The sequence below is a fragment of the Struthio camelus genome, chromosome 16 (assembly GCF_040807025.1).
Source record: "Struthio camelus isolate bStrCam1 chromosome 16, bStrCam1.hap1, whole genome shotgun sequence".
NCBI lineage: Eukaryota > Metazoa > Chordata > Aves > Struthioniformes > Struthionidae > Struthio > Struthio camelus.
In genome coordinates, this window is record NC_090957.1 from 12,797,458 (window position 1) to 12,823,113 (window position 25,656).

Below are 25,656 nucleotides of genomic sequence, written 5' to 3' on the forward strand. Positions count from 1 at the left end.
CCTTGAGAACCACAGAAGTAACTGATCCTGCACCAGAGTATGTCAGGATATATGTTAACACCCTCACTCCTTCAGAGCCTTTGCTCTCCTGTGGTAGTAAAATATAGTAAAATACCACCAGAACGTTAAGACACAAACTTCAACACAAATGTAAAGCAGCCCGCAGGTAACTGCTCATTGACCGGGTTCTTGCTGAAAGCCAGTTTGAATAATCATGAGAGTTATTTCCACACAGTGAGAAGGAATGAGGTCAGTTTAGAAAAGCAGTGACCTCTGTCTGGCTTTAAACTGCACTGCTTGGAGCAAACTTGACACGCGCCGCGTTTGTCTGAGGAGATTCCTGGGAAAAAGGTTATTCCAAATCGCTTTGTTCAAAGCAGTCAGCGGGACAAGGGCCGCTCTGAGAGTTACTGCACTTGACTGCTGTAATGAAGGGGTCACTAACGCATTGCAGAATTCTGCCGGCTTTATTATTACATCTTTTGTACAAAAAGGTAGAGTTGCAATATCATACGATTTGTTCTAAAGCACGCAAGATTTTATTATCTTTTCTGAAGACAAAGCAGCAGCTGCTACTACTACAAGTAGCAGATACGCTCCTACTATACTCTGTGCTAAAGTCAGGATTGAAACTATAATTATATTAATACAAAGATTCAAAAAATACCAACATCATCCAAAATTGCACTGGGACAGTGAGTCTTGGTCAAGATCACTCTATCACAACCAGCTCCAGTATGGCTAGCAGAACTTCTAAAATACATGGTCAACATTGGAAACGTATTAGTAGCCCCGGTGTTTCAGTGTATCTTGCTAGTAGCCTAACAACTTGTTGCTACTTTAGAAAGGCAAGTAAGTCACCCTCGAGGGCTTAACTTTAACTTGATTCAATCACCGGTCCATCACTGAACGTTTGAACCCTTCCACCTGTTTCTTCAGCCATCAGAACAGCATTCATGACCACAAGCATAAAGAGCCCACTTGGATGCTGGGCCAGACCTCACAGCTTGATGAGCCAGCAAGCCACACGCAGGGCCAGTACCAGACTGCTGTGATTAGCTCTCCCAGGACCACTCCTGGGTTTGGAGGCCCAGTGTTTATTTTTCTGTGGTGGAGAATGCAGTTCAGCAGCATGGTAGACGCTACTTACTCCTGCAGTTTCTCCTTCGGCTCTTCCAGAGATGCCATACTAGCCACCTTCACCAACTGCAACCCAATTGGAGAAAGAGGATGAAGTACGTTCTACGGTAGCAAAGCAGCGCTATGCCTTAATTCAATTTCAGTTCCAAAACAAGTCTACCACATTCCTGGCTTTTAAGTTCAACCTTCAAGAAAGGTCTGCACAGCCACCAAAATTAACTGTGAGAATATGAATAGCCAGAAAGTGAATTATCTGTTTGTTGCCACTGCTGGTAACTTTCTTGGTCTAGGCTTTGCCATGCTACGTTTACCTTGAAGCTGCAGGTAAATTATGTCACAGCCTAAGCATTAGCTGTGTTTTGCTGGTAGGAGGGGGCAAATCTTGCTTCTTCCTATAAAACCTAAATGCCACGTTCATAAGAAAACAGTTTTGTCAGCTGTTGACATGAGCTAGTTTGATATATTTCTGTACTGGAATAATTTAGTTTGCAAATGGTGATCAATTAAACAAGTTCTTGAAGAGGGAAGAGAAAAAGGAATGGAGAAGTCTGACCCTAAACCATAGAAGCAGCATAAGGCAGGATACTCCAAAGAAACCAGGCAACTCGTTAATACTTGCATCCAAGGAACACTGTTCAAAACAGATATTAAACAGTATCAGCATTAAGCCCTTTTCACTACTAGGAAATCATTGACCAAACAAGGATTAATGGGTACGGAAAACTATTTACTGGAACAAGATGAGCCATATTCTACCTCTCTACTATCTCACAAACCAGTGCTGCTTTTCTCCAGGCAGAACAATGAAAATGCTGCTTCCACCATTGTGAGCTTTAAAAGACCAGCTATGAGCAAGTCTTGCAGGGGCAGTTGAAGGACCATTACCTCCAGCGAGCTAGTCCTACCCTTACACCTCAGGTAACTATTCATATAGGACAGTCAGGTGCTAGTACACAAGATGTCTCAGCATGATGCTCCAGAGCAGGATTTGGATTCTTTGCTCAAGCAGTCGTAAGAGCAAGCCCAAAGACAGAGGTTGGACTGAATAGCTGGAAGGCAGGCACACTTTCCATCCTTTCATGCAATGGAAAGCATTAAGTCCAGCAGGAAGATCACAGCTTGTTTCCTCAATAAAAATATCTTTTAACTTACCCTGCAGCATGCATTACTCCAAAGGCAAAAGGCAACAGACTCATTAACAGTTACGTCTAGTGGGAAAAGACTTTGCCAAAAGCTTGGGAGAAACTGGGAAAAGTAGCAGCAAACCAATCTTTTCACTTTCTGTCACAGCACATCAGGACACTACATTAAATTGTTCACTGCTCAGACTGGGAGGTCACAGAGTTTTGTCCTTTACCAGGCAAGGGATTTTGCTCAGAGGTTAACAGAACCCAGCTTCTGGAAAACAAATGGAACCACGAGCTATACAAACTGCAAACCATAAGACTTCTGAACTCTGCTTAGCAATTGCCTTCACAATATAACCAAAGTTATACAGAAGCCACAGGACAAAGAACTTGGGCTTGCCTCCCGATTTGCCCAAGCTCGGCCACCTGCACGTTCCCAACTCTTGTCTAAATTAAACTCCTCCCTCTCTCTTCCCTTCCCCACTTATGTGTATGAGTAGTGGGGCTGGTACAGTTGCCCTGTAAGATTTAGGGAGCCAAATTTCCAGATTAACTCCGTGTTGGAGAACTGGAGACAAAACAAGCTATAGCAGACTCAAATAAAGACCAATGTTAAATATTACTTAATGTTTTCTTTTATTTAAAAGATCATTCACAAAATACCATATCCATAAATTTATTTTGTTATGAAGCAGAATGTGTTAAGTGTTTGGAATTTTTTCCTTTTTCCTTTTTTTTTTTAACATTTAAAAGTCAACTGTCTTGACTAGAGGTGAGTTTTCGTATGGGAATTTTGTTCTTAAAATCTTTTCCACATTGAAGATGTAACTAGGTCAAATCATTGGTTTGGAATACAACCACACAAATGCATGTCTGTCTTAAATTAAGTATTAGTGTTAGACAAATGGTTCTTATCTCAGAAGCAGATTAAGTGACAGGCAAAAAGAAGGAAAGAGTAGTTCTGTAAATTGCTGGGACTCTGATGTGACAAAGGTAACTTTAAGGAAGAAATTCACTACTAGCAGTGAGGCTCGCAGCGAAGCAGCCATGCTTCCAAACTCTTCTTGCAAGTACTCTGGTGTGTTGGCTGTTTTATCTGAAGGCTGTCAGCACTAGCATTAGGGGCCCAAGAGTTCTTCTCATGCATCAGACCTATCTACAGTATTATAGATCCAGGTTTTGTTTTTAAACATGAATACTCTCTCCCTGTGCTCCAGCCTCCCCTTCCCCTCCCTCCCATACACACACACACACACTCCCAGGAACACTGGCAAGAAACATTAAGTTCAGACAGATGTGGCAACTAGAGATGCTTTTTACCCAAACTTCTATATGAGCAGAATCTATAGCATAATGAATTCTTGTCTGCCCATTTTCAAGGTATTCTGAAAGCAGAGGTCTTAAAACTGTACATCACTGGTTAAAGAAATACAGGGGCTAATAGCAATTACATACTGCATGGCAAAGTATACACTCCTTAAACAAAAATAAAAAAGTCAATTTTATTTGTAGAAACTTCATTTAAAAATTTACCAAACATGTAAAACCCAAAGAAATGTAAGCAGAAAGAGCCTGCGAGCAGTGTGCTCAAATAGGCACATTTTTGCAGCACTAACCTTGAGCTCAGAAGTGTAGTATCATACCATTTAAGTCAATAGCCAGCCAGCAGCAAAAGTCTACTGGCAGATGCTTTATCCATAGAGACTCCACCTATTCACCAGGCTTCTTCTCAGCTAATTTTATTTGTATCTATTAAGTTGGAAGTTCACAGTGACCTCTGTGAAAGGGCAGTTATCTCCCTTAGGTTTACAAAAGGCTCTGCTGTATACAGTAATTCTGTCATCAATTGTCATAAATGGTATCTCACTACATGGTTAGAGCTGTAAATTACTCTAACTGTTCAACTTGTCTGGACTCTCCAGCTTTCCTCTTCAGAGCCACAGCAATACAGAACAAGACATGCAGGCCAGAAGAGGAGCACTGAGGAAGTAAAAGGAAACAATACAGGGTAATAACTAAGTCTAACCTGTGCTTCTAAAGTAAAAGAAACCCAGAAAGGAGAAAGTGAAGCAGCACCTTTGTCCAGAGACCTCCACACTGGTGGAAGCAGCTACACTGCCTTATCTACTGGCAATTGTGCTGCTTAGAAGGAAACAGAAGAGGGAAACTCAGCACAAAGCAGGCACTAGATACAGCAAAGCCAAGAACGTACTAAAAACCACTTGTTAACAGCTGACATGCATTCACAAGCTCTGTGTTTTCGGTTTCAAAGAGGACAAATGCCAGATGGCAGGAATGGTAAACTGCAGGGTTGACATTCCAGCAGAGCTAGTCACTCTGTACTGTCTTGCTTTTTCTCCCGCCTCCCCATTCCCTCTCAACCCCAAGCTCAGTCGTGCTCTTTTACTACTTCCTCTCGGGGCTTGGCTCCACCAAAGATAGCAGAGTTGGGGTTGGCTACTTGATTGAGGGGAGTAGCAACTGTTCGAGGTTTGAGCTGAAGTCGGGGTCGCTGTGCTCTTTCCTCTGAAAGAAAAAAGATCAAGGTTAAGATTTGTCTATCATGGATGGTTGCTTTAACCTGAGGAAGAGAACAGGAGTTTCCTTCCTAAAGGAGGGAAGAATGAATTACAGAAGGTATTCCGATTTACCTTCTGTTGGCTCTCTGAAGTCCATGGAAGAACCACGAAGGGGAGGCCCATCTCTGAAGCGACCGGTGCCACCAGTTCCCATTGAGGCACCAGGTGGTCGCCGGTCTCCAGGACGAGTTCCTCTACCCCGACCTCCCAAGAAGTCATCATCTTTGAATCCTGAAGAAGGAAAACGGTGAACTTAAAGAACACATTTTGTAATGCTTTCAATCTAGATTTTTTTATCTGGATGACTGGAAAGCCTTGCATGTCACTGCTGTCAGTCCAAGATGTTGCACTGAGACTTTACCAAGAGCCTTTGTCTGCAGACAGATTGCTTCACAGATCTCTCTCACATTCTGGAAGTCATACAGATTCCATTTGAAACCAAGTATGCTACCCCAAAGTTCAGAGCCTGCTTTATCCATCTAGAGGTTTAGGTCATATTCAGCCTTTGAGAGTGGGTCACCAAATGAGGTTAAATATGAACTTCAGCTTCAACCTCAGACTGTTACCACCACTAGGTGAGTTCAGACTACAGTAGAAGCAGTTTGATCACACTGGCTACAGCCTTAACTAAAAATTTACAGGAGCAGAGCAAGTGAGAAAAGAGCTAGGGAAAGGTAAAACAGATACAATCCTTAAAAACTACACAAGAGCCTTTAAAACAGACCACAACCCCAGGGCTTTCCAGTTATACCATGACAAGATGTCAATGACCTTTGAAAAAGTGAATCCTCAGATGTTTTACTACACTAAGCAGACATTTACTAGATTAGCAAGTTAGGAAAAAACAATTCGGACTTCATATTTGAAGTTGACCGCACTTCTTCAGTGTACGTATCAAAAAGGAAGGAAAACATCAAGAACTGTCACTGACCAGAGTTTCATTCCCTGTACCAATGGCTATCTTAGCATAGCTCCCTCTGCCATCTGCATTCAACAGGAGGAAGATGTTTCAGGCTAGCAGGAAACCAAAAGGTAATATATTCAGTTTTTCAGAAGTTTCCTGAAAGAGAAAGTTGTCTTCTCATCTGAGATTTTTTCCCCTGCACTTCAGTATATTTGGCAGAGTTGTAGAACCATTCCTTCCTTCCATACCAGAAGGGCAATCTTTAAAGACCTGATCCAGAGCAAGGCAGTACAACCTGAGAAGAGAAGCTTCTGTAGCAGCTAAGTAAGACTTAAACAATTAAAATTCCAGTGCACAGGTGACTCATCCAGCATCTAACTAGCTGAAATGTCTGTGTTTAAAGATGCTGACAAAAAATGTGCAAGACCAAGGCAGCAGAATGCTTAGCTATGAAGGCAAGTAAGCACAGCACTGTAGCAAGCTTTTTCCCCAGCACCATGCCTCAAGTGTCATGCTAAAGGAGATGGTATGCTTCATTATCTGCTCCTTTTACTTCGTCCACTCCATTCATGCAGAGACAGACATTGCAGAGTTAGCACTTGCCAATATCTCCCCATCAGAAAATGGACCAAACCCATTATTTCAGAGGACAAACAACTGTGTTGGTGTCACCCTGGAGTCTAATAACTAGGGAACTGTTCTGACAACCAGAAGTCAAAACAAATATGGCAGCTCCAACAGCAGCTTTTACTCAGCAAGCTGTTGTTTACTGCCATAACAGAGCTAGAGCCTTCAGGAACATTTCGCACTAAAAGCACTTTAGAACCCTAACGTGTCCTTGAAGGAGTCAGTTATTTAATGGACACATAAGGATGTTACATTTCCTTCTGAAGGAGGTGAAAGCCTTTGCTTCAAGAGAATACAGCACTGGTATCAGTTTTACTCCATGATTTGTCTGCTTCTGCTACTATTGAGAGGTGCACTTTGCCTTATGTCTGAGAAATGTAGTTCTTAAATCTAGGCACCATAAGCTACGTCTGAGAAGGTATTCTACCATTTCAGATTGTGTCGTAAAATTTACAGTCAAGACTTTCTTCTGTTATAAAGCAACGGACGTTTCCCTGGGAAGGATGCCACTGCAACTGAAGGAAGTCTAAAGCTGGCATACAGTAGATCAAACAGCAAATGGGGACAAATGTAGCTGACACGAAAATGAGAACATTTCTGTGCTTTTTAGGCTGCCTATCTGTATAAGTGTTAATACTGATACCAGAATTGAAGTCATCTCTGGAATCCCATCCACCTCCTCTGGATTCTCGGGAACCTCCTCCCATTCCTAGGAAAAAAGCCACAATTGTGTTCAGGTCTGACGCTGTGGGAAAGACTGATCAAGGGGATACCAAACCAAAGTTTCAATCCTTTAATAGCCAAAGTCATGCTGCTGGAAAATCCTTCAGTTTCAGTATTACCTAGTTCCATTGGATAGGAACAAAAGGTGAGATTAAGTTAACCAAGAATGTACGGTCAGAAAAACGTCTTTAATATACATTAGAGACATTTAGATATGCACTTGAGTCTAGTTCAAGTAGGCTTTATGACTATGGCAAAGCCTATTTTTTACACTGGAACATGAGATATCCCAAGGTAACGATTTGTATGATTGTATTTACTTAACTTACTTTCTTACACAACAATAAAATAGTAGATCAGACTGCTGGGCTTATGATTGTCCTCTGCAAGACACTGTACATTACTAGGGGTATTGGTCTCACTTCCGGGGCTAGGAGTGACAACATATTCAGCTTTTGGACAAAAAGCGCATCTATTCCAGACATCTCAGGAGCAGCAACAGCTAGGTTAGAAAGGAATATACAATTTCTACTTCCATATACTCTTCATGGGAGATTTACTTGCGTGCCTTGTCTTAGCATTAGTTAGCACCAGAAGTGATAACCAAATGTTATATTTCAACAAAATATTTAGGGAAAAAAAGTCACCTCTGTCATCAGGCCCACCACCTTTTCTGAAGCCAAAACCACCTTTGTCCTGTTTTCTGCCTTCTGCTATGTCCACTCGGAGTGATCGGTCACCCAAAAGCTGTCAAATAAGAGAATCTTTTCAGAATTTGCTAGATGAGCATCCAAGGAATCTGAGACTTGCGCTCATCTTTGTTTCACATATTAATTGGAAGTATACTTACTGCACCATCATACGTAAGAGCTTCCTTGAGTGATTCCACCTCATCAAACTCTACGTAACAAAATCCTGTAAGAAGAGCCTCACAAGTTAATACCAGCAATTTAAGAGCCATTTATAAGAAGTTTCTCTTTCTATATACCTAATAGTCTCCCTTCTTTCAGCCACGAGCTAAGGTAGTGCAAGATGTACACCACTCAGGAACCACACATTAAGGACAAATTTATTACCTATGCCTATTAACAGCTGGGACAAATCCTGCAATATAGCTCTTCACATGAACACTATACAAATGCAAAAACTCCAGTTAGGTTCCTTTACCACAGGTTCTCATTACAGATTAGCTTCGATCAATGCCTTTTATCAGCTATTTGGTTGGATACTGATGTTTGCTTGCTAGCATGTTTACACAAGAAGTTGAAGCATCTGCTTGAACAGCAGTCTGATTTTGCATCTCACATCATTTGTGAATTTGCTATTTCTTTTTGAGACCCTCTGTCACTCAAGTTAAGCCTTTTCCTCTCTAAAGAAATAACTTAGAAATAATATAGTCCTCTTCCCAAGGCCACAGCTCCAATGGAGAAGGCTGCAACCTATCTCAAACGTTATTTGCTTCCTGTCATGCTATTGCCTGAACAGCCTAATTGCTTTTCCTCCCTCCCCACCAAGAGATAGAGGGGGATCAATGGGACTCTTGTGAGCTAAAGACAACTGTGGAGGTACTCAAGACTTTGGTATCATGGAACTTAAGTGGGTCAGGCACTTCAGGTTTGTTATAATCCATACAAGACAAACAAGATTTGAGAAAGCCCTCTTATGGCAAGGCAAATATTGACTCTTCTCACTTGTGTTAGTTTATACCTTAAGATAAAGGTAACAATGAATCTCTCACAAATGAGATGTTTGTTAGCGAAAAACAAGCTTGCCTGACTTGAAAAACAAGCTAAGGCAACACGGAAGAAAACCCCACACTAACAAGCTAACTGGTCTTTAGAGCAGAGACTGAAATTCATCATTAAAACAATTTAGAAATACATGCTTTCCTGTATTTAGCCATCTATATCTACAACAGTTCTGAATACTCACCTTTAAATTTGTCTGTTTCCTTGTCTCTGACTAGTCGTACACTTCTTACACTGAGATCCTTGAAGATAGCATCTATGTCTCCTTGAACAGTGTTGAAGGGTAGATTTCCCACATATGCTGTGAAAGGGGGTTCTGTTGGCAGCTCTTTCTGTTTGCGGGAGCCAAGGCCACCACCACGAGACCTGTTGAAAAAGCACAGTTAGTCTCTGGCACTTGATTCCCAATACAGCTAGTAATATAATATATGGCACAGTTCAGATGCTGTTTGACTTTCTGGAAGTGCTTTCCACAAATATAGTTAGCTTTTCCATCCTGCACCTGCCACCCCCAGTACCAGCCAACTCCTTTCTGGTATTACCTGATCAGTACTTCAGGGGGAAAACAAATAATCGGTATCTTTAAGTGCATTACAGGTGAACTCAGTAATGAAATGATGAATTAACTTAACTTCCTTCTCATATCACAATCCATTGAAAAGACCACAACATAAAGTTATCTGCACTGTCCCCATCCATTCCTTCCCCCAAAATACATCCCAGACAAGCATAAGAATAACCCACACCAGTAAAGAAATATTTGAATGACACAGGCTCTTCATCTTATTCTGAAATTAAACAGGATACAATGCTTTTAACTAAATAGTATATTATCAAGAAATACTCCACAACCATGTACATTATTTCAGCAGTGTTCAGCTTAACAGAATCATCTCCTAGCTCTGAAAAGTTACTGCAAGAACAAGCTGTCAAGATACCTAAAGCATACCTGGGCTGGCAATGCTTTAACTGGACACACAGTAACAAGCTTATTTGATTTATTACTCTACTCTAGAGTAACCAAGAATTTCAGTGATATTTGGAAGCTTAATTTCTCCTTTGTGGCTTGTGAGTTACAGACAGAGGAAGATTAGGTTGCCCTTTCCCACCTCTTCTCTAGTTTCAGTTAAGGCTATCAGCATTGGTTTGCCGAGAAGCCAGACTGTACCAGCAGAGTTCTTTACTGTACTAACACAACACATCCACAGAAACGTTCGTTTCCTGTAGAGCCTAAGCCTTTAAAGCTAGCTAACTTTGATCACCTTTACAAAAAAAAGATTTTTTTATTGTAGGCACAAGTCAACCTTAAGTTGTAACAGCTTTGCCAGAGTTCTCTAGACTAGAAGATGCCACTGCTACTGGTTCCAATAGCCTTTCCCTTGCGTCAGTAGTGTTCAACTTTTTTCAGAGATGCTTTGTATGCTACTTTGCTCATGTTCTCTTCTTTAATTCTTTACTTCTACCGGGTTTTGCTCATGTCTGCACCCTTCCCCAGAGGCTCACTGCACATATAAGAGGGGAACACAAGGTGTACCAGGATTAGCTAGTGTAACATGGACTAATTAGATTTCTTTAAGTTTGTTTGGCCAAAGGCCAGGCCCATAATTGTATTGTTTTATTTTATGCTGGGCACCTCTGTGCCTACTGCAAGCAATGCAATTGTTGTCCATCTTTGCTTTGCACCCCAGAATAAGTATTCTGTTATTGCCCATGAATCAGATAAGAACACTTATTCAAAATTCCTGTTAACACTTTCTAGATAAGCCTGCCATTAATGCCTATTCATGGTAGCAGCTCTGTCTAGGAGTCATTTGACATCAAAAGAGCATGCTGCTACATATACTTGAATCACAACCTACACAGGATGTTTAATATTAGTATCCACCTAGGTTCACATTTTAGCATTTTTAACAATATCCTTTAACTACCTTTGTCTCATTTACAAGTAATCCAGAGTCAGAAACATAATCAAGAACAAAAGCTACCACTGTTTGGGTGCTGGATTAAAACTTACAGCACTCTTATAACTAAAGAGAAGAGGGAACTCCAAGAAAGCTGAGCTACCCTTCTAAAAAGTTTTGTAGCATGTAAAGTCAGTTCCATGACTTCACATCTAATTCTCACCTGCAGATTTTTGAACTCTAAAAATACTACACATTTAATTTGCAGTAAAAATATTAATTTTTGTATTCTATAAGGAACACCAGAATCACTTAGGCAGAGCTTAAAGCAAATGTTCCCTCCTTCTGTGTGTTCTTGCCATGTTCCTTGGCCTGTCAGTCATTTCAGTCAGTGAGCTGATTCATCTGAAAACTCACCCTAAAGATGAATTCTCAGCCAGATCAGTGAGGTGATCTGGCTAGCTACAAAGGCACCTGTGCCAAAAGAGAAGGGAAATGAAAGCCAGGGCAGCCAGGGCAGGAACTACAGCTTTCAACAGCAGCCTCTGCTTGGATCAATTCAAACTGCTTCTGAAACCACACCCTCAAGTTCACAATCAACAATCCCCAAAGCAATTTAATTTTGTTCCACTGTAAAACTTTGTTTCTACTGCAGCATATAAGGATTTTGGGGGGTGGGAGGGAAGAGATCAATGCCCTATTACGCAATTCTTATTGATATTTATTGATATTAAGTCAGGAAAAGTACTCTGTTTTAATTTGATCCACTAAGACACCAGTTATTGAATGTATACATTAAGTATTTTGGTCTTCATCTGTATAGCAGCAATGGTCCTTAACTAGGTTTCAAACTAAATTTCCCATAAAATCTAAGTATACCTGCAGTACTTAAAAGATACTGCTTCTACGTTTCTGTACTTTTTTAAAACACAATGGGCCCAAAAATTTAAGACTGACTTCTGATTTCAATAACCAAATAATGAGATGGAAAGATGACACATTTGTAACAATAGGACAAAAGTCAACTATAACGAAGAACATTTCTGAACTAAGCGAACCAGGTCAATTCCTGACACACCAAAGTGTTAAACGAACATTTGATATCTCCACTCAGTATGACTTTAGCTCAGACAATTAGGTAATAATTATGTCATCCTAACATGGGAATCTTAAAGATGGAACACTGATTTCTTTTTCGGAAAACTGAAGAGGAAAGCTAAATAAGAAAACTTGCTCCTAGCAAGAGCAGAAGCAAACATCTCTAGTGGGGAAGAAATAACAATCAAATCATCATTTTGAAGCTACTGTTTTAGAAAGTTCAGGTTATTCTCTCCAGAAGCCAACACCTGTCAAAGGCTCAAAACAAAGCATCTTTTGGAAAGCTGGTATTTAAAGGCCTTTCAACTAAGGACCAACCAAAGCAATAGTTCAGTATTTATCTTTTTCTGTATTACAGAGACAACAACCTAATCAGATTCCAATGTTAGCATTTCATGACAGATGCCCTAAGGCTCGGCAAGACACAAGATCTGTCAAGAGTCTCCAGACCATAACTCTAAATATGTACCTAGTTTATTCACACAATCCACCACATCTGTACAATAGCATCACAAGTCTTCTCAAGAAAAGCTTACCAGAGCCTACAAAATTAGGAGACATTTATTAACACTAAACAGGTAAGACAAAAGATCCAACATGCCAAAAAGATAGACTGGCTCTCTTTTCACTTGCTTATGCAATACTTCAGCAGATGATGCTCAACCTTTGAGTAAGGTGGCCAGCATTGTTAAGCTCAGCACTTAAAACCATACCTAACACTAAAGAGCCTGCCAGCAAATCAGGGTTGACAGATGCTCATAACTGCCTTCAACTCTGAGAAGCTCGACAGATGTTCAGAGAGTCTGAGCAAGGCTACAGTCTTCCTACATATGGATTTTGGTATCAAATTCTGGGCTTCAAAACACCAGCATCTCTTATATTAAGCCTTTGTTATTAACATCAGCAGCACAGCTTCCATCCGGAGTAAAGCAGTTTTTGCATATCATGAAGAGCAAATGCATGATACTATTAACACATTACCGGACATCTCAGAGACAGCAAAATTTCCAGTATCGTCAGGCCACAGCTTGTTAAGGTCTGACATCATGAACTTGTTGCTAGTGACTAGCGAGAGCAATAGTTTAGATGCAAGTAGAAGTTGCATCCTATTTTAATGTCAGTAGCATCTGAGGCTCAAACCACAGCTAATGCAGAGCGTGTACTCTTCATCTGCAGAGGCATTTACTAATCAGCAGGACACCTTTAGTCCACCAAAACAAGCATCCAAGTCCTGCCTGAGAGCAGGTTTAAGTACTCTATTAAAATCTGAATACGAAAGTTAAACATTTTAACTTTAATTTTATAACTCCATGGACCGTGCCTACATTGTCTAGTAGAGACTGTACAGTAGCATCCAGATTTATTACATAAGTGCCACTTCAGGCTGGTTTCAAGGTCGTTACAGAATACAAGAAATACTAGAACTATAAATGGCTATATTATCTGTTTATTCTGGGATCTCTACACAAAGGATATTTGAGCATTAAAAAAAAAAAAAAGAATTAAATTTACAAAACTTGTCAGTGTTTCTAAATATGAAAAAAACTATTCCTGTTATGATCACAGTAATAGCTCCTCCCTTTTGCCTAGCTAGTCTCAAAAATGAAACTGATGTATTCCTCTAACTTCAGGAAAGGACAAGAACTCTGTTGATCCAGATATGTATCTTGGAAGACTAGATTATAAAACAGCACACTTGTTAAGATTTGTTTGGAAAGATAAGTTTACTCCACACTTGGGAAAGTATAGACAGACACTTGTACAGCAATCTCCAAATAAACTCAACTGCTACTTGCATCTTCCTAACCTGACTTCAAGCAAATTTAGTAATTGCTGCTTATTGTTTCTGTAGCCTTTAAAAAAACCCTGTAAGTGACAGGAGTTCACAGGGAGGAGCCCTTAACAGCTCAGTTCCAAACTTTCCCAAAGGTGCATCTAGCAGGCCACCCCAAAGGGTTTCTCTGCAGACTCAACCCCTTCATCCCCCCCCTCCCCCCACCATGTGCACTCTCCAGCTAAGAAGGAGAGATGATCCAGACCCCACTTTAAAGGGCCAGAGCCTTGGAGTCAACACCCGGGGCCCCGGCTAAGGCAGGAGCGCAGCTCACAGCTCTCCCTGATCGGAGGTACCGCAGAACCCTCCCATTTCCTCCCCGCCGCAGGCATCACAATGCGGCCGGCCCGGGGCCGCAGCAGCTCCCCCCGCCGCCGGGCACCTCGCCGTGCGGAGCTCGGCCCACCAGAAGCGGGGGCTCTGGCCACCCTGCCGCCCTTCGCGGGAAGCTCCCTCCTCCCCTCTCCCGGTCTGTCCCTGCAGGGGCTCCTCACGGCTCTGCCCACCTTGGCTCCGTCCCAGCACCTCCCTAAATCCCCCCTCCGTGCGCCTCTCGACCGGCGGGAACACAGCGACACCCATCCTCCCGCCTCTTCCCGGCGCTCCCCAGCCGCCAGGCCCTAAACCTTGCGGCACTCGCCCGCCGGAGCGAGGAGACGGCCCTACCCCTTCCCGGGGCACGGCAGCCGCCTCCTCGCCTCACAAAGCGGGGCCTCCAAGGCCGCAGGGAAATGCGCCCCGCCGGGCTCACCCCACCCCCCGGGGAGGGGGGGGGAAGCGAAGGCGGCGGGGAGGAAGCCGGGCCCGGGCGGCTCCTGGCGGCGGCGCCCCCCCGCCATCTCCCCCAGGGGAAGGGGCAGGCTGGGCCCGGCCCGGCCGCGCCCCCTCCTCGCCCGGCTGGGGGGGAGCCGAGCGCCACTCCCGCCTCCTCCCCGGCTCCTCGCGGGGCCCCCAGCGCCGCCCCGCCCGCCGGGGCCCCAGCGCTGCCCGCGGCGCCGCGCTCACCCCCGGCCGCCGCCGAAGCTGCTGTAGGCCCGATCGTCGTAAGGATCAAAATCCGCCATCGCCACCTCAGCCTCCTCCCCGTGCGAGCGTGACAGGACCGGGCCCGCAGGACCCCGCGCCGCTTATATACGGCGGAGCGCGGGCCGGGGCTGTCCGTCGCGGTGCCTGTCTCCAGCTCCCCGCCCTGCCGGGGCTGCCCGCCCTGCTGCCTGTCGGAAAGTCTCCGCGCCCGGGCGCGCAGGGGGCCGCGCCCCGCCGCCGCCGCCGCTACCGCTACCGGCCCCGCCGCGCTGCGGCGGCGTCACAGGGCCCAGGCGGCGCCAGCGCAGCCCGGCCCGGCCCGGCCGCCCTTGTGCCGGGCGGCGGCGGCGGCGCGGGGCTGAGCCGCCGCGGAGGGTGGCTCGGCGGGAAGGGAGGCTCCGGCGCGGGGAGAGCGGCCCGGGCCGGGGTGTCAGCGGCCCCCGGGGCTGCGGCCTCGGGGCCTGCGCTGGGCCCGCCCGGGCTGCGGCGCTGCACCACGCAGGCCGGAGGAGCGGGGTGTGCTGCCGTGCAAGGCGCGCCCGGACCTGCGGCTCTAAAGCGTAGCTTCACTTTCTTAGTCTTCCAGTCACCGGCCTCTTTTGTGTCCCCAAAAGGGACTTGCTGTCACTTACGATACGATCAGAGACAGAGCAGTTTTCGTGCTCCGAGCGTTGTGTTTATTCTGCCGGCGCTCGCTGCTGGCCGGAGATGGAGATTTTGAAAGGGAAGGCAGCAAACGTCAGGCTTGGTAGCCGGCTCTGCGCAGCTTCTGCGTGGCGTCTGGAGAATCGCTCCATTTTCTTTTCTTTTTTTTTTTTTGTTGGGCAGGAAAGATAACAGGCGTAGCCAGAAGTTTCTTAGTGCCCATAAAAATACATCCTTTGCATTAACTGATTTTTTTTTCCCCTCGGCCGTTACTTCATGTTTTACAATAAAACCATAAGACGTACTGATTTTTCTGTGGTGACCAACTGTGCCAATAGGGCAGGTGCCCGGCCCCGCTGCTAGGCCACCGCACTTGGAAAGAGCCGAAGATAACAGCTTGCTCAGTGCCCGCATCCAGCCCGCCGGTGTTTTAAAGCGGCCCAGCACACGCAGCCAGAGCGCAGGACCGCGGGCGGGACTGCAGCCTGCGTGGCCCTGTGCGCCGACAGCGAGGTCCCGCTCCTGTCATCTGCGCCTTGACACCACCAGTTGCTCTTTCGGTGCTCTCTTTTAAACAAGACTAATTCTAAAAAATGATGGGAGCCCATCGCAGGGGGTGCAGCCTCAGCGCCCCCGGGGCTGGGAGCCACCGCTCGTCCCGCCTGAGCGAGGGGGGACATCGACGGTGGAGGTTCAGCTCAAGACACGTGCCGATGCCACCACCGGCCTTCGTCCTGTGCAGCGGCCCGAGAGGAAGGAGGGACGATTTTACAGTAGCGCTGGGGTTTTAAGCCTCTTCCCCGCACAACCCTGCTTTTCCCCACAGGGACGGGGCTGAAACAGTCCTGCCGAGCGGCTACTACGGAGGGCAGGACGCAGGGCAGGTGGAGCAGGGTGGGGGGAGCGTGTTGGATGGGGCAGGGTGAAGGAGGCCTGCGGGTGCCTGTCCTGCCAGGAGGATGGTGCTGAGGGGAGGATGGCTCTGAGGAGAGCGTGGAGCTGAGGGGAGGACGGAGCTGAGGAGAGTGTGGAGCTGAGGGGAGGATGGTGCTGAGGGGAGGATGGAGCTGAAGAGAGTGTGGAGCTGAGGGGAGGATGGCACTGAGGAGAGTGTGGAGCTGAGGGGAGTGTGGAGCTGAGGGGAGGATGGCGCTGAGGAGAGTGTGGAGCTGAGGGGAGGATGGCGCTGAGGAGAGTGTGGAGCTGAGGGGAGGATGGAGCTGAGGAGAGCGTGGAGCTGAGGGGAGGATGGCGCTGAGGAGAGCGTGGAGCTGAGGGGAGGATGGAGCTGAGGAGAGCGTGGAGCTGAGGAGAGCGTGGAGCTGAGGAGAGCGTGGAGCTGAGGAGAGCGTGGAGCTGAGGGGAGGATGGCGCTGAGGGGAGCATGGAGCTGAGGGGAGGATGGTGCTGAGGAGAGCGTGGAGCTGAGGGGAGGATGGAGCTGAGGAGAGCGTGGAGCTGAGGAGAGCGTGGAGCTGAGGGGAGGATGGCGCTGAGGGGAGCATGGAGCTGAGGAGAGGATGGTGCTGAGGGGAGGATGGCTCTGAGGAGAGCGTGGAGCTGAGGGGAGGACGGAGCTGAGGAGAGTGTGGAGCTGAGGGGAGGATGGTGCTGAGGGGAGGATGGAGCTGAAGAGAGTGTGGAGCTGAGGGGAGGATGGAGCTGAGGAGAGCGTGGAGCTGAGGAGAGCGTGGAGCTGAGGAGAGCGTGGAGCTGAGGGGAGCATGGAGCTGAGGGGAGGATGGCGCTGAGGGGAGGATGGCGCTGAGGAGAGTGTGGAGCTGAGGGGAGGATGGCGCTGAGGAGAGTGTGGAGCTGAGGGGAGGATGGAGCTGAGGAGAGCGTGGAGCTGAGGGGAGGATGGAGCTGAGGAGAGCGTGGAGCTGAGGGGAGGATGGAGCTGAGGAGAGCGTGGAGCTGAGGAGAGCGTGGAGCTGAGGGGAGGATGGAGCTGAGGGGAGGATGGAGCTGAGGAGAGCGTGGAGCTGAGGGGAGCGTGGAGCTGAGGGGAGGATGGCGCTGAGGGGAGCATGGAGCTGAGGGGAGGATGGCGCTGAGGAGAGCGTGGAGCTGAGGGGAGGATGGTGCTGAGGGGAGGATGGCTCTGAGGAGAGCGTGGAGCTGAGGGGAGGACGGAGCTGAGGAGAGTGTGGAGCTGAGGGGAGGATGGTGCTGAGGGGAGGATGGAGCTGAAGAGAGTGTGGAGCTGAGGGGAGGATGGCGCTGAGGAGAGTGTGGAGCTGAGGGGAGTGTGGAGCTGAGGGGAGCGTGGAGCTGAGGGGAGGATGGCGCTGAGGGGAGGATGGAGCTGAGGAGAGCGTGGAGCTGAGGGGAGGATGGCGCTGAGGGGAGGATGGAGCTGAGGAGAGTGTGGAGCTGAGGGGAGGGTGGAGCTGAGGAGAGTGTGGAGCTGAGGCGAGAATGGTGCTGAGGGGAGGATGGTGCTGAGGGGAGGATGGTGCTGAAGGGAGGATGGTGCTGAGGAGAGTGTGGAGCTGAGGGGAGGATGGAGCTGAGGGGAGGATGGCGCTGAGGGGAGGATGGCGCTGAGGAGAGTGTGGAGCTGAGGGGAGGATGGTGCTGAAGGGAGGATGGTGCTGAGGGGAGGATGGAGCTGAGGAGAGTGTGGAGCTGAGGGGAGGATGGAGCTGAGAGTGTGGAGCTGAGGAGAGCGTGGAGCTGAGGGGAGGATGGCGCTGAGGAGAGTGTGGAGCTGAGGGGAGGATGGAGCTGAGGAGAGCGTGGTCCTGCACGGAGGACGGCGCTGAGGGAAGGCTGTGGTGCTGAGCAGCCGAGGAGGCCGCGGTGAACAGGCCCGGCCAGGCGCAGCGACGCTGCCCCGGAAGGGGCGGGCCGGCAGCGGCGGCGACGGCCCCACGTGCGCGGCGGCGGCGGCATGGCGGAGCGGGAGCCCCGCGGCGGCGGCGGCGGCGGCATGGCGGAGCGGGAGCCCCGCGGCGGCGGCGGCGGCGGCGGCGGCATGGCGGAGCGGGAGCCCCGCGGCGGTGGCGTGGCGGGCGCCGACGCCCGCGGCGTGCTGCGGCAGGGCCGCGCCTTCCTCGACCTCTTCTGGGACATCGCCAAGCCCGAGCAGGAGGTGCGGCTGGCCGCCACCGAGAGCCTCCTGCGGCACCTGCGGGACGGCAGGAAGGTGAGGCCGGGGCCGGGGCCGGGAGCGGGGGCGCCGCTGGGAGAGGCGGAGGGCGAGCCTGGCTCTGTCTTGCAGGACGACGAGCTGAAGTACACCCTCAAGCGCCTGGTGGAGGGACTGGGGGCCACCCGCGAGGCGGCGCGGCCGGGCTTCAGCCTGGCCCTGGCGCAGGTCAGTGTTTCCGCGAGCTCGGGAGCGCGCCCGAAAGTCCTGTTAGGGCTTCTTAAACAGTGTCTTTATGTCTGACCAGTTCTTACCGTGACACGCGTTTTCCTGATGTGGGTGCGCTCTATTCTGGCCTCGTAAAGCAGCGCATCTCGTGTTCTGGTCGGCTCGGCTTTGGCTGAACCGCGTAAAGCGTCGCAGGACGTAAGGACTGCAAACTGTGCTGTCTCGCCCGTCTCCCCAGGTTTTGCAGGCTTTTGAGGAGATTCCGGTGTGCGGTGTGCTGGAACAGATAAAAGAAAAACACAATCTGGGAAAAGTGAAAAAGGTGAGTGGGCTCATAGCAGCATCGGCCAACAACTAGGTTAGATTAACTGTTCTCTGCTCTTTGAAGGTTTGACCTCGGGATACTGTAGCTTTTGGAGTTCTTCCTAAGACAAACGACTGTAACAGGACTTGAAATATTTGTAAAAACTGGAGGTTGATGACACTGTCATCTAGCCCTGTCTTAGCTGAGATTTGCCTGACTGTCTTAAGACACTGGTTCTTAAACATCGCGCAGGGGGGTGTTCTTGGTTGTGTTATCTTCATATGGAAGGACATTCAAGACCAGATCTTCCAGCCAGTTTGTCCTAGTAGTAGGAACTGTAGGTGAATGTGAGATCGAACCCAGCAGTGGGGGGGATTGCTACTCTTAATTTTTTTCCTTTTTCCAGAAACTTGTGAGAAATGCTGCTTTTGGAAACTTTTTTGGAGTTATGGCTCTGTTTCAATCAGGCCGGCTTGTTAAGGTAACGTTAGTATGGTTATGGTATTTGTCAGTAATGGTTCTGGAGTTGTCTTGAAATGCAGAGAGGATCTAGAGAGAAAGGCTGGCCCATTGGCTACTGCATGAGATGGGACTTTGGAGCATCAAGTCCAGTTCACTTCTTTTTGCCTTTTCCATAGGCTTTTTGTGCCTTTTAAATGTCTGTTCCTGATTCATAGCAGGGGTGTTACTTGGAAGAGTGTGGCAAGAATCAGTTGTGAGATGCTTTGATGCTCATGTAAAAGGGGTCATATGAATCCAGAAGTTAACAGTTGGTCACCAACAACTCAAGCTTCTTAGTAGAAAACTGTGGTATTATCAGCTGGAAGTCAAAGATGGGAAGAAAAGAAGGAAAAGGATGGTTAAGAAAACTTGCATGGGTGAAATAATAGAAAATCTGTTTTCTAGAAAATAGAAAAGCTTGGGGAGACTAGGTGGATGGATTAACTGATTACCAGAAATGTAAGAACTGTGTCAGATAGTCCCTACCTCGCCTGGAAGGGAGGGATCTTTTGTCACATGCGGTCAGAAAACACCGTATTGGGAAGAACTGAGTTGTATATCAAGAAGTGATAGTGTAGGCTTCTTATTGTAAGTAGACATGTGGGTCTCAGAGTGTATTATTACCTGAGCCTTCAGCTTACCCTTAGATATATATTCTCTATTTTTTGATTTCCCAGGACCAGAAAGCTCTGCTGGAGAGCATCCAGCTTCTCCAACAGTTGGCACATCACCAAGCACACCTCAGAGATCTCCCTGGAAAAACTCTTGTTGACATCCTTTCTGAGGTATAGACACAGTGTGTGTTGGGTGGGAAGTAGGACTTTGTTTAGGGGACTGCTTTTTCATTGGTTTGTTCATAGTTGAAAGTAAGAGGAGGGGTTATGGAAGAGTGCAGCAGCTATTTTCTGTATTTATCTGTGGGCAGATGCCTTTATTCTGCAAAAGATGCTCTAGTTTAGCTGAGTCTGCTTTCATCATGGACAAACCGTTATTCTTAGTTTTCCCAGTTGACTTGTTTGGGTGGCGCATTAGACCCTCTGCTCTCTTGGAGACAAATGTGCTGAAAACTCTGGACAAGAAAGCTGCTCGTTTGGGCACCCAGTTTCTAATTCGTTACTTGCGCCCAAGGCTGAATTTTGGGTGGTTGGGAGTGGAAGGGGTGTACGAACAGGGGGTACAGGAGGTCTGTACAGGTAGTAAAAAGAGAAAGTATTTGTTTATTTTCTTGGTTTGCATGGATATTATTGGTAGTCATGAAGACTAACAGCATTAAATCACAATTAAGTAATGCTTTATATGGAAATATTCCTGGTCATCTAATCTTGATGTTAAGTTTTAATATATTTTGAGTCTTATCTGTTAATAAATACAAATGAAAGCAATTTTTATACTTTTTCTATGTTATTGATGAAAACATTAGGTCCAGTTTCCTCGAAAACATTGAATGCAGTTGTTTACCAGTAAATCCCATTGAAATAGGTAGCTCTTTTTTTAAGTAATGCAATTGAAAGCTAATAGAAGGGTGTTTTGTCCTCCCACGTGCTTCATGACAGTACTGCCAGGAGCAGTCAGACTGCAACAGAGCAATTGCAGCTGGAGTCAGTGGACAGAACTGCTATTTAATGACAACAAGTTGTCCTTCTCCGCATGGTTAAACACCTGGGGCCCGTATGGCAATACTGGATACTAATTCTCTATTTAAATAATTTTTGGTTGCGTCATCTTGAAAAGAATTTCTAAAATTTCCAAAACAGCACAGGTTTTTAAAATATCTGCACTGTAGGGCATTTTATGAATGTACCGCAGAGCGAGCTAGTAAAACGCTGTCAGATGTTTCTTGCATGCTCTCTCATCTACTTTCTGGTTTAGGTTCCTGAAGCTGTGTTTGAAGAGGTCCTGTTTGGCGTCTTGCAAGCTGACCTCACTTCAGCCTTCAAATCTCCAGAGAACTTGCATCTTTTGCTTGTGGGCATACAGAAGTTCCCTGGTGTTCTGAAACCTAAAAAACTGAAAAAGCTGTTTGGCTCACCTACTATTGTAAATGAGGAGAATATTCCCAGGTAAGTTTTAAGTAAGGAACATAAAATGCAATGTCCTCAGCATTTTAGCACATGAAAGCACAGAGAAATGTGGCTTTCATTCTGATACCTGCCTGTATTCACCACTGCAGGTGCTGTTAAGGGTCAGGCACTCACTTTTGTGCAGGTTCCTAAATTATAGCTCTGTTTTTCCTCCCAAGAGACACTGGCTCTCTGCAGCCTGTGGTGCTCTGGGAATGTTCTGCTCCCTTCAGCAGGATAAATTTGGTCTTCAGCAATCCTCTTCCAGGTCAGATCTCTCTCATTGTATGTTTTTTTTTTCCCTAGACTTGTAGAACTTCTGCAAAGTGCTGCCAAGTCTGAGAAGAAGGATAAGAAATTGCCCAGTATAGGGTATGATTTGCTACAGGTTTCACTGAAGGAAGGTGCCTTTGAACTCTTCTGGAAAGAAGCTGTGGAGAATGGGCTAGTCAAGGAGAAGTCAGGACCTGTGAGGTTTGTTTTAACGCAAGCTGGTTTTTGTTCTCAGTATTATCTGTTTATTATGTTTCTTGCCCCAGTCCTGCTGCTGCCATGGGGCAGAGTGGAAAAAATGGTTTATCGTGCACAATGTGAGAACATTTGCTTTTGATTATTCAGGTAACAGTAAGAAACTTAATAGGAAGCCTAAATCCAGAAGTTATGAGTAAGACTTCTGTTAGAATTGTGACATGTAACTACTTTGGGCTTCAATTTAATTAGGGCAACACATAAAGGCGATGAACCTCATCAGATGTAAAAGTGTTAGCTTCCTCCTGCAAGACTAAGCTGAACTGTCCCTTTTCTCTCCGAGTATTTGGGAGGGAGAGTTGTTCTGCTTTGCTGTTTTAGTACTACAGCTCCCGTGTAGACAAACCCTGTTTCTAAAATTTAATGCTGCTGAGTTTGTGCTTTGTTGGGTGGGCTGAATTGAAATGCCTAGATGTTATTGGGCTTCTTTGGTCTGGGGTCTGACATGGTCTATGTTTTTAAAGAGGTTATGGCTGTGGTTGGAAATCATAACAGTAACTATTTCAACTTTTTTTTACAAGACTAATACTAGATATTTTTAAGATTCTCTGAGATGTCTGTTAAGTCTGGTGCTGTATAAAAGTGCTGCAAAACCTTTAATACACATTTGTGGACGTTTTGGAGAAGCATCATTTATTTTGGACCATAGCAAGGCAGTCCGTGGCCAGGTTAAAATCTTTCTTAGATCACCAGTTTAAGAGTTACACAGCTATACTTCTAAAGAATTTTGTTATTACATGAATCTCACTACTGTTTTCCAGGCCTGAGCAGTTTAAGTCTTATGTTACTTGACTCGAATCAGAATGTAGACAAGTCTAAAAATACTCTTTGTATACTCTGAAGTGTTACTTTTTTAGTCTGATTTGCTGGAGAAATGAGGCTGATGCTGTCTATCTAATTGCTCTTGAGCCTATTAGGTAATTTTGGTCAAATCTGGCAGCAAGCTGCAAATATAGATAAGTTTTCATAAGGTCTGTGGAAATAGATCCCTGGGGAGAAGAGATCCAAAAAAATGTCCTGATTGAGGAAGGTGCTGGTAAAGACTCATCTGTTTCTGGAGACCAGAGGACACATTATGGGGAGAGATCTTATAACTACCCCAGTTACAAGAAACGCTTATGACAGTAGGACTTTTGAACACTGGTGAGCAGGGTATTTTTGACCTTATTTTTGCATGCTCAATGTAGCATGCCCCCCCACCACTTTTTCTCTGTCTTATCCTTGCGTGCGGTTTTACTGCTGTGCCTCTACCTGAGGGAATCTGCTTTGTTTCTGCTCAGTTACATGTGCTACCGGTTGCTGGGCAGTGCTCTCCCGTTGTTGTCGCTGGATCAGCTACGGATGGTTCTTAAAGGGAGAGTGATGCAGCACTATGGAGAACATGTGGTAACAACTCAGGTAGGTGTTCTGAGAATACTGCAGGCTTAGGGTTAAAGACACTGTACTGAATAGCAGCTCTCCCCCGTCCCAAATCCTGGATATCGATATTTTTGTATAAGTAAAGTTTAAGTGATTTTAGACCTTTGACTTTTACGAAATGCAGGTTTATTGTATGACCGTTGGTTGTAGTAGGCTGAGTGTAGACTGTATTTGATCTTCATTGCCTATAGTGCATTGTTATTCAGGCTTACTTTAGAAGGGTTTGAAATTGTTCGGCACTGACCCGCCTGCTTTCATCGATGTTGCTGAGAAAGCTGTAATGATGGTGAAAGCAGGGTAAGGGCCGCCCTGGGGGTATTGACAATGTCCTATGTCAACCTTTAACAGTGCTTTTGATTTTGCATATCTAGAAGCTTCTTTTTTAGCTGTCATTGAGCTGGGTGCTGCGTGAGCATTTGAAGGCAAAAGCAAAGACAGATAACTCATGCTTTAGTGTACTTTGCTGCTGTTTTTGTTAAACACCTCTGAGCTTAAACACAAACTTGATTCGGATATTGGATTTTGGAACTCCTCCTCTCTCCCTCCCTCCTGGGAAGAAAACGAGCAGCCCAGCCCTGCAATAAGAGGAGGAAGAATAAAAGGGAATACTGATAAAAACAGACTGTGGTTTGGCTTTTTTTGCTAACTTACAGCTAATCCCTCTGATGTGGGCCTCAAAGTTGTTACCTTCTCTTGGGAGAGGAGGGGTTTTGCAGTCGTTCTGTTCTGGTACCAAAGCAACACCAGAAATGCAGTTTTTCTCTGGAAGAATGCTTACCATGGTGCCTCCCTTAATGGACTAACTTTCTCTAGGGCTTATCTGTAGACTCAGTTGTTTTATTGTATCTTGTTTTGTATGGCTGTTGCAGGGGGAACTAGGCTGTGTCCTTCCATGGGCATCAAAAGATTTGTTACTTTAATTTCTGTTGGAAACACATAAACCTATTGAAGGCTAAAAGACTGTCTGATTTAGCTAAAAGTGAAGCCCTTAGTACTGGTGATGATGGAGAAGTAGGAAAGATCTTAGGTTGACTTTTTTGTTCCTTAATGCAGCTGTTTATTTTGGAAAGCAAATGCTGTTATCTTATACTTTCTCCCGGGACTCTGGTTGCTGTTGGAGATGGAACTAGATGAAGCTTTAACCTGATATTGGCTGACAATTATCATCTTCTCGAATACAGGTTTTTAGCAGGAGACCATTTGATTTGCTTTTATTGAGAAGTGATTCATGAAACCCCTGTTGCGAGTTATTAGCCTGCTTATAGTTAAGATTCTCTTGGAGTTTTTCTCATGGCTTTCGTACTGATACACAAGTATGGACTTAGCCAGCTGAGTGAAAACAAGAGCTTGCTAGTTGTGCTTTGTATGAAATCTCTTGCAGTGGTATGTGTGTTATGGTTGGATGGATTTGCAGTTACTTAGGTATTTATAGACCCTTTATTTGAAGACCAGTATTCCCTAGACTTTCATTACTGTTTCTGCTCCCGCCGGGTCACTATATTGAACATGACACTATACAAAACAAGTTGGTTTATTAATTTACTAAAGTTACATTATGTTTTTGAAATGAAGCCACAGCTTGCCCTCTTTAAGGTTTCTGCAGGTATACTTTTGTTTTTTTCCAGAATAAGTGAATGGGGAATGAACGCTGTGGGCTGTGAAAGAACATCAGGAAATGGGACATGTCCTGGTAGTCCATGTGCTGGTGGATGATATTTCAAGGCCAGCAGCCAACCATCTGTATGCCACGCAGATCAGTGGCAGGACCAAGGACAGGCCTTAGCACAAAACAGTGGCCCCTTCAGAACATGGTTTTTAGGCTGAAGTTGAACCTGTCGTTCCCCCTCACCCCTTTCAGAATACCTCAACACTTCTGAAACAGCAGAGAGAAAAGATGGAATTTCTTCTACCCACTGTAGGTCATCAAGCTCCAGAGCTACTAAATGAGAGCAGAATTGATGTGGGGCGATTTTTTTTGAATAAAGGGGAAATCAGAACAGGTGATGTGAGAAACTTCTTGGGCTCTCCCCCAAAATAAGAATCGATCAGCCTATGAGCTTAGCTGCACTGGCCAGCATGTAGTCCGGCCTGCTGAAGCTTGACTATTTGGGAAGGTCCAAACTGAAGAGTTCGTATTGGTACATGCCAGGATTCTGTGGTTGCCTCTTGG

General features: G+C 46.2%; 2 protein-coding genes across 3 annotated transcripts in view; one reads left to right on the forward strand and one right to left on the reverse strand.

The window, feature by feature from the left end:
• Positions 1-2,879: 2,879 nt before the first annotated feature.
• On the reverse strand, positions 2,880-14,897 carry EIF4H (eukaryotic translation initiation factor 4H). 2 transcript variants are annotated; one of them, XM_068909421.1, is made up of 7 exons: positions 14,687-14,897; positions 9,033-9,214; positions 7,951-8,015; positions 7,748-7,847; positions 7,021-7,086; positions 4,919-5,077; positions 2,880-4,793 (listed from the first exon to the last, which is right to left on the reverse strand). In XM_068909421.1, the coding sequence occupies exons 1-7, from the start codon at positions 14,743-14,745 to the stop codon at positions 4,657-4,659; spliced, it is 768 nt and encodes a 255-aa protein (XP_068765522.1). In that variant the 5' UTR covers positions 14,746-14,897; the 3' UTR covers positions 2,880-4,656. The 2 variants fall into 2 exon arrangements, with proteins under 2 accessions (XP_068765522.1, XP_068765523.1); XM_068909422.1 differs by lacking the exon at positions 7,021-7,086 and having other exon boundaries at positions 14,687-14,842.
• A 3,422-nt stretch (positions 14,898-18,319) lies between these two features.
• Positions 18,320-25,656, forward strand: part of MYBBP1A (MYB binding protein 1a) — a 60,993-nt gene continuing 53,656 nt past the window's right edge. The window contains exons 1-8 of the mRNA XM_068910450.1: positions 18,320-18,503; positions 18,579-18,674; positions 18,913-18,996; positions 19,385-19,459; positions 20,157-20,264; positions 21,349-21,539; positions 21,846-22,013; positions 23,348-23,465. Of these exons, the coding sequence (XP_068766551.1) occupies positions 18,333-18,503; positions 18,579-18,674; positions 18,913-18,996; positions 19,385-19,459; positions 20,157-20,264; positions 21,349-21,539; positions 21,846-22,013; positions 23,348-23,465 (1,011 nt within the window). The 5' untranslated portion in view covers positions 18,320-18,332. The remainder of the gene's footprint in view (positions 18,504-18,578; positions 18,675-18,912; positions 18,997-19,384; positions 19,460-20,156; positions 20,265-21,348; positions 21,540-21,845; positions 22,014-23,347; positions 23,466-25,656) is intronic.

Coding starts and splice junctions, on each gene's coding strand:
- EIF4H (XM_068909421.1), bottom strand. CDS start 14,745: ATGGCGGATTTTGATCCTTACGACGATCGGGCCTACAGCAGCTTCGGC. Junction 7,087..7,747: donor TGGTGGGCCTGATGACAGAG/GTGACTTTTTTT, acceptor CTTTTTTCCTAG/GAATGGGAGGAGGTTCCCGA. Junction 4,794..4,918: donor CTTCAGAGAGCCAACAGAAG/GTAAATCGGAAT, acceptor TTTTTCTTTCAG/AGGAAAGAGCACAGCGACCC.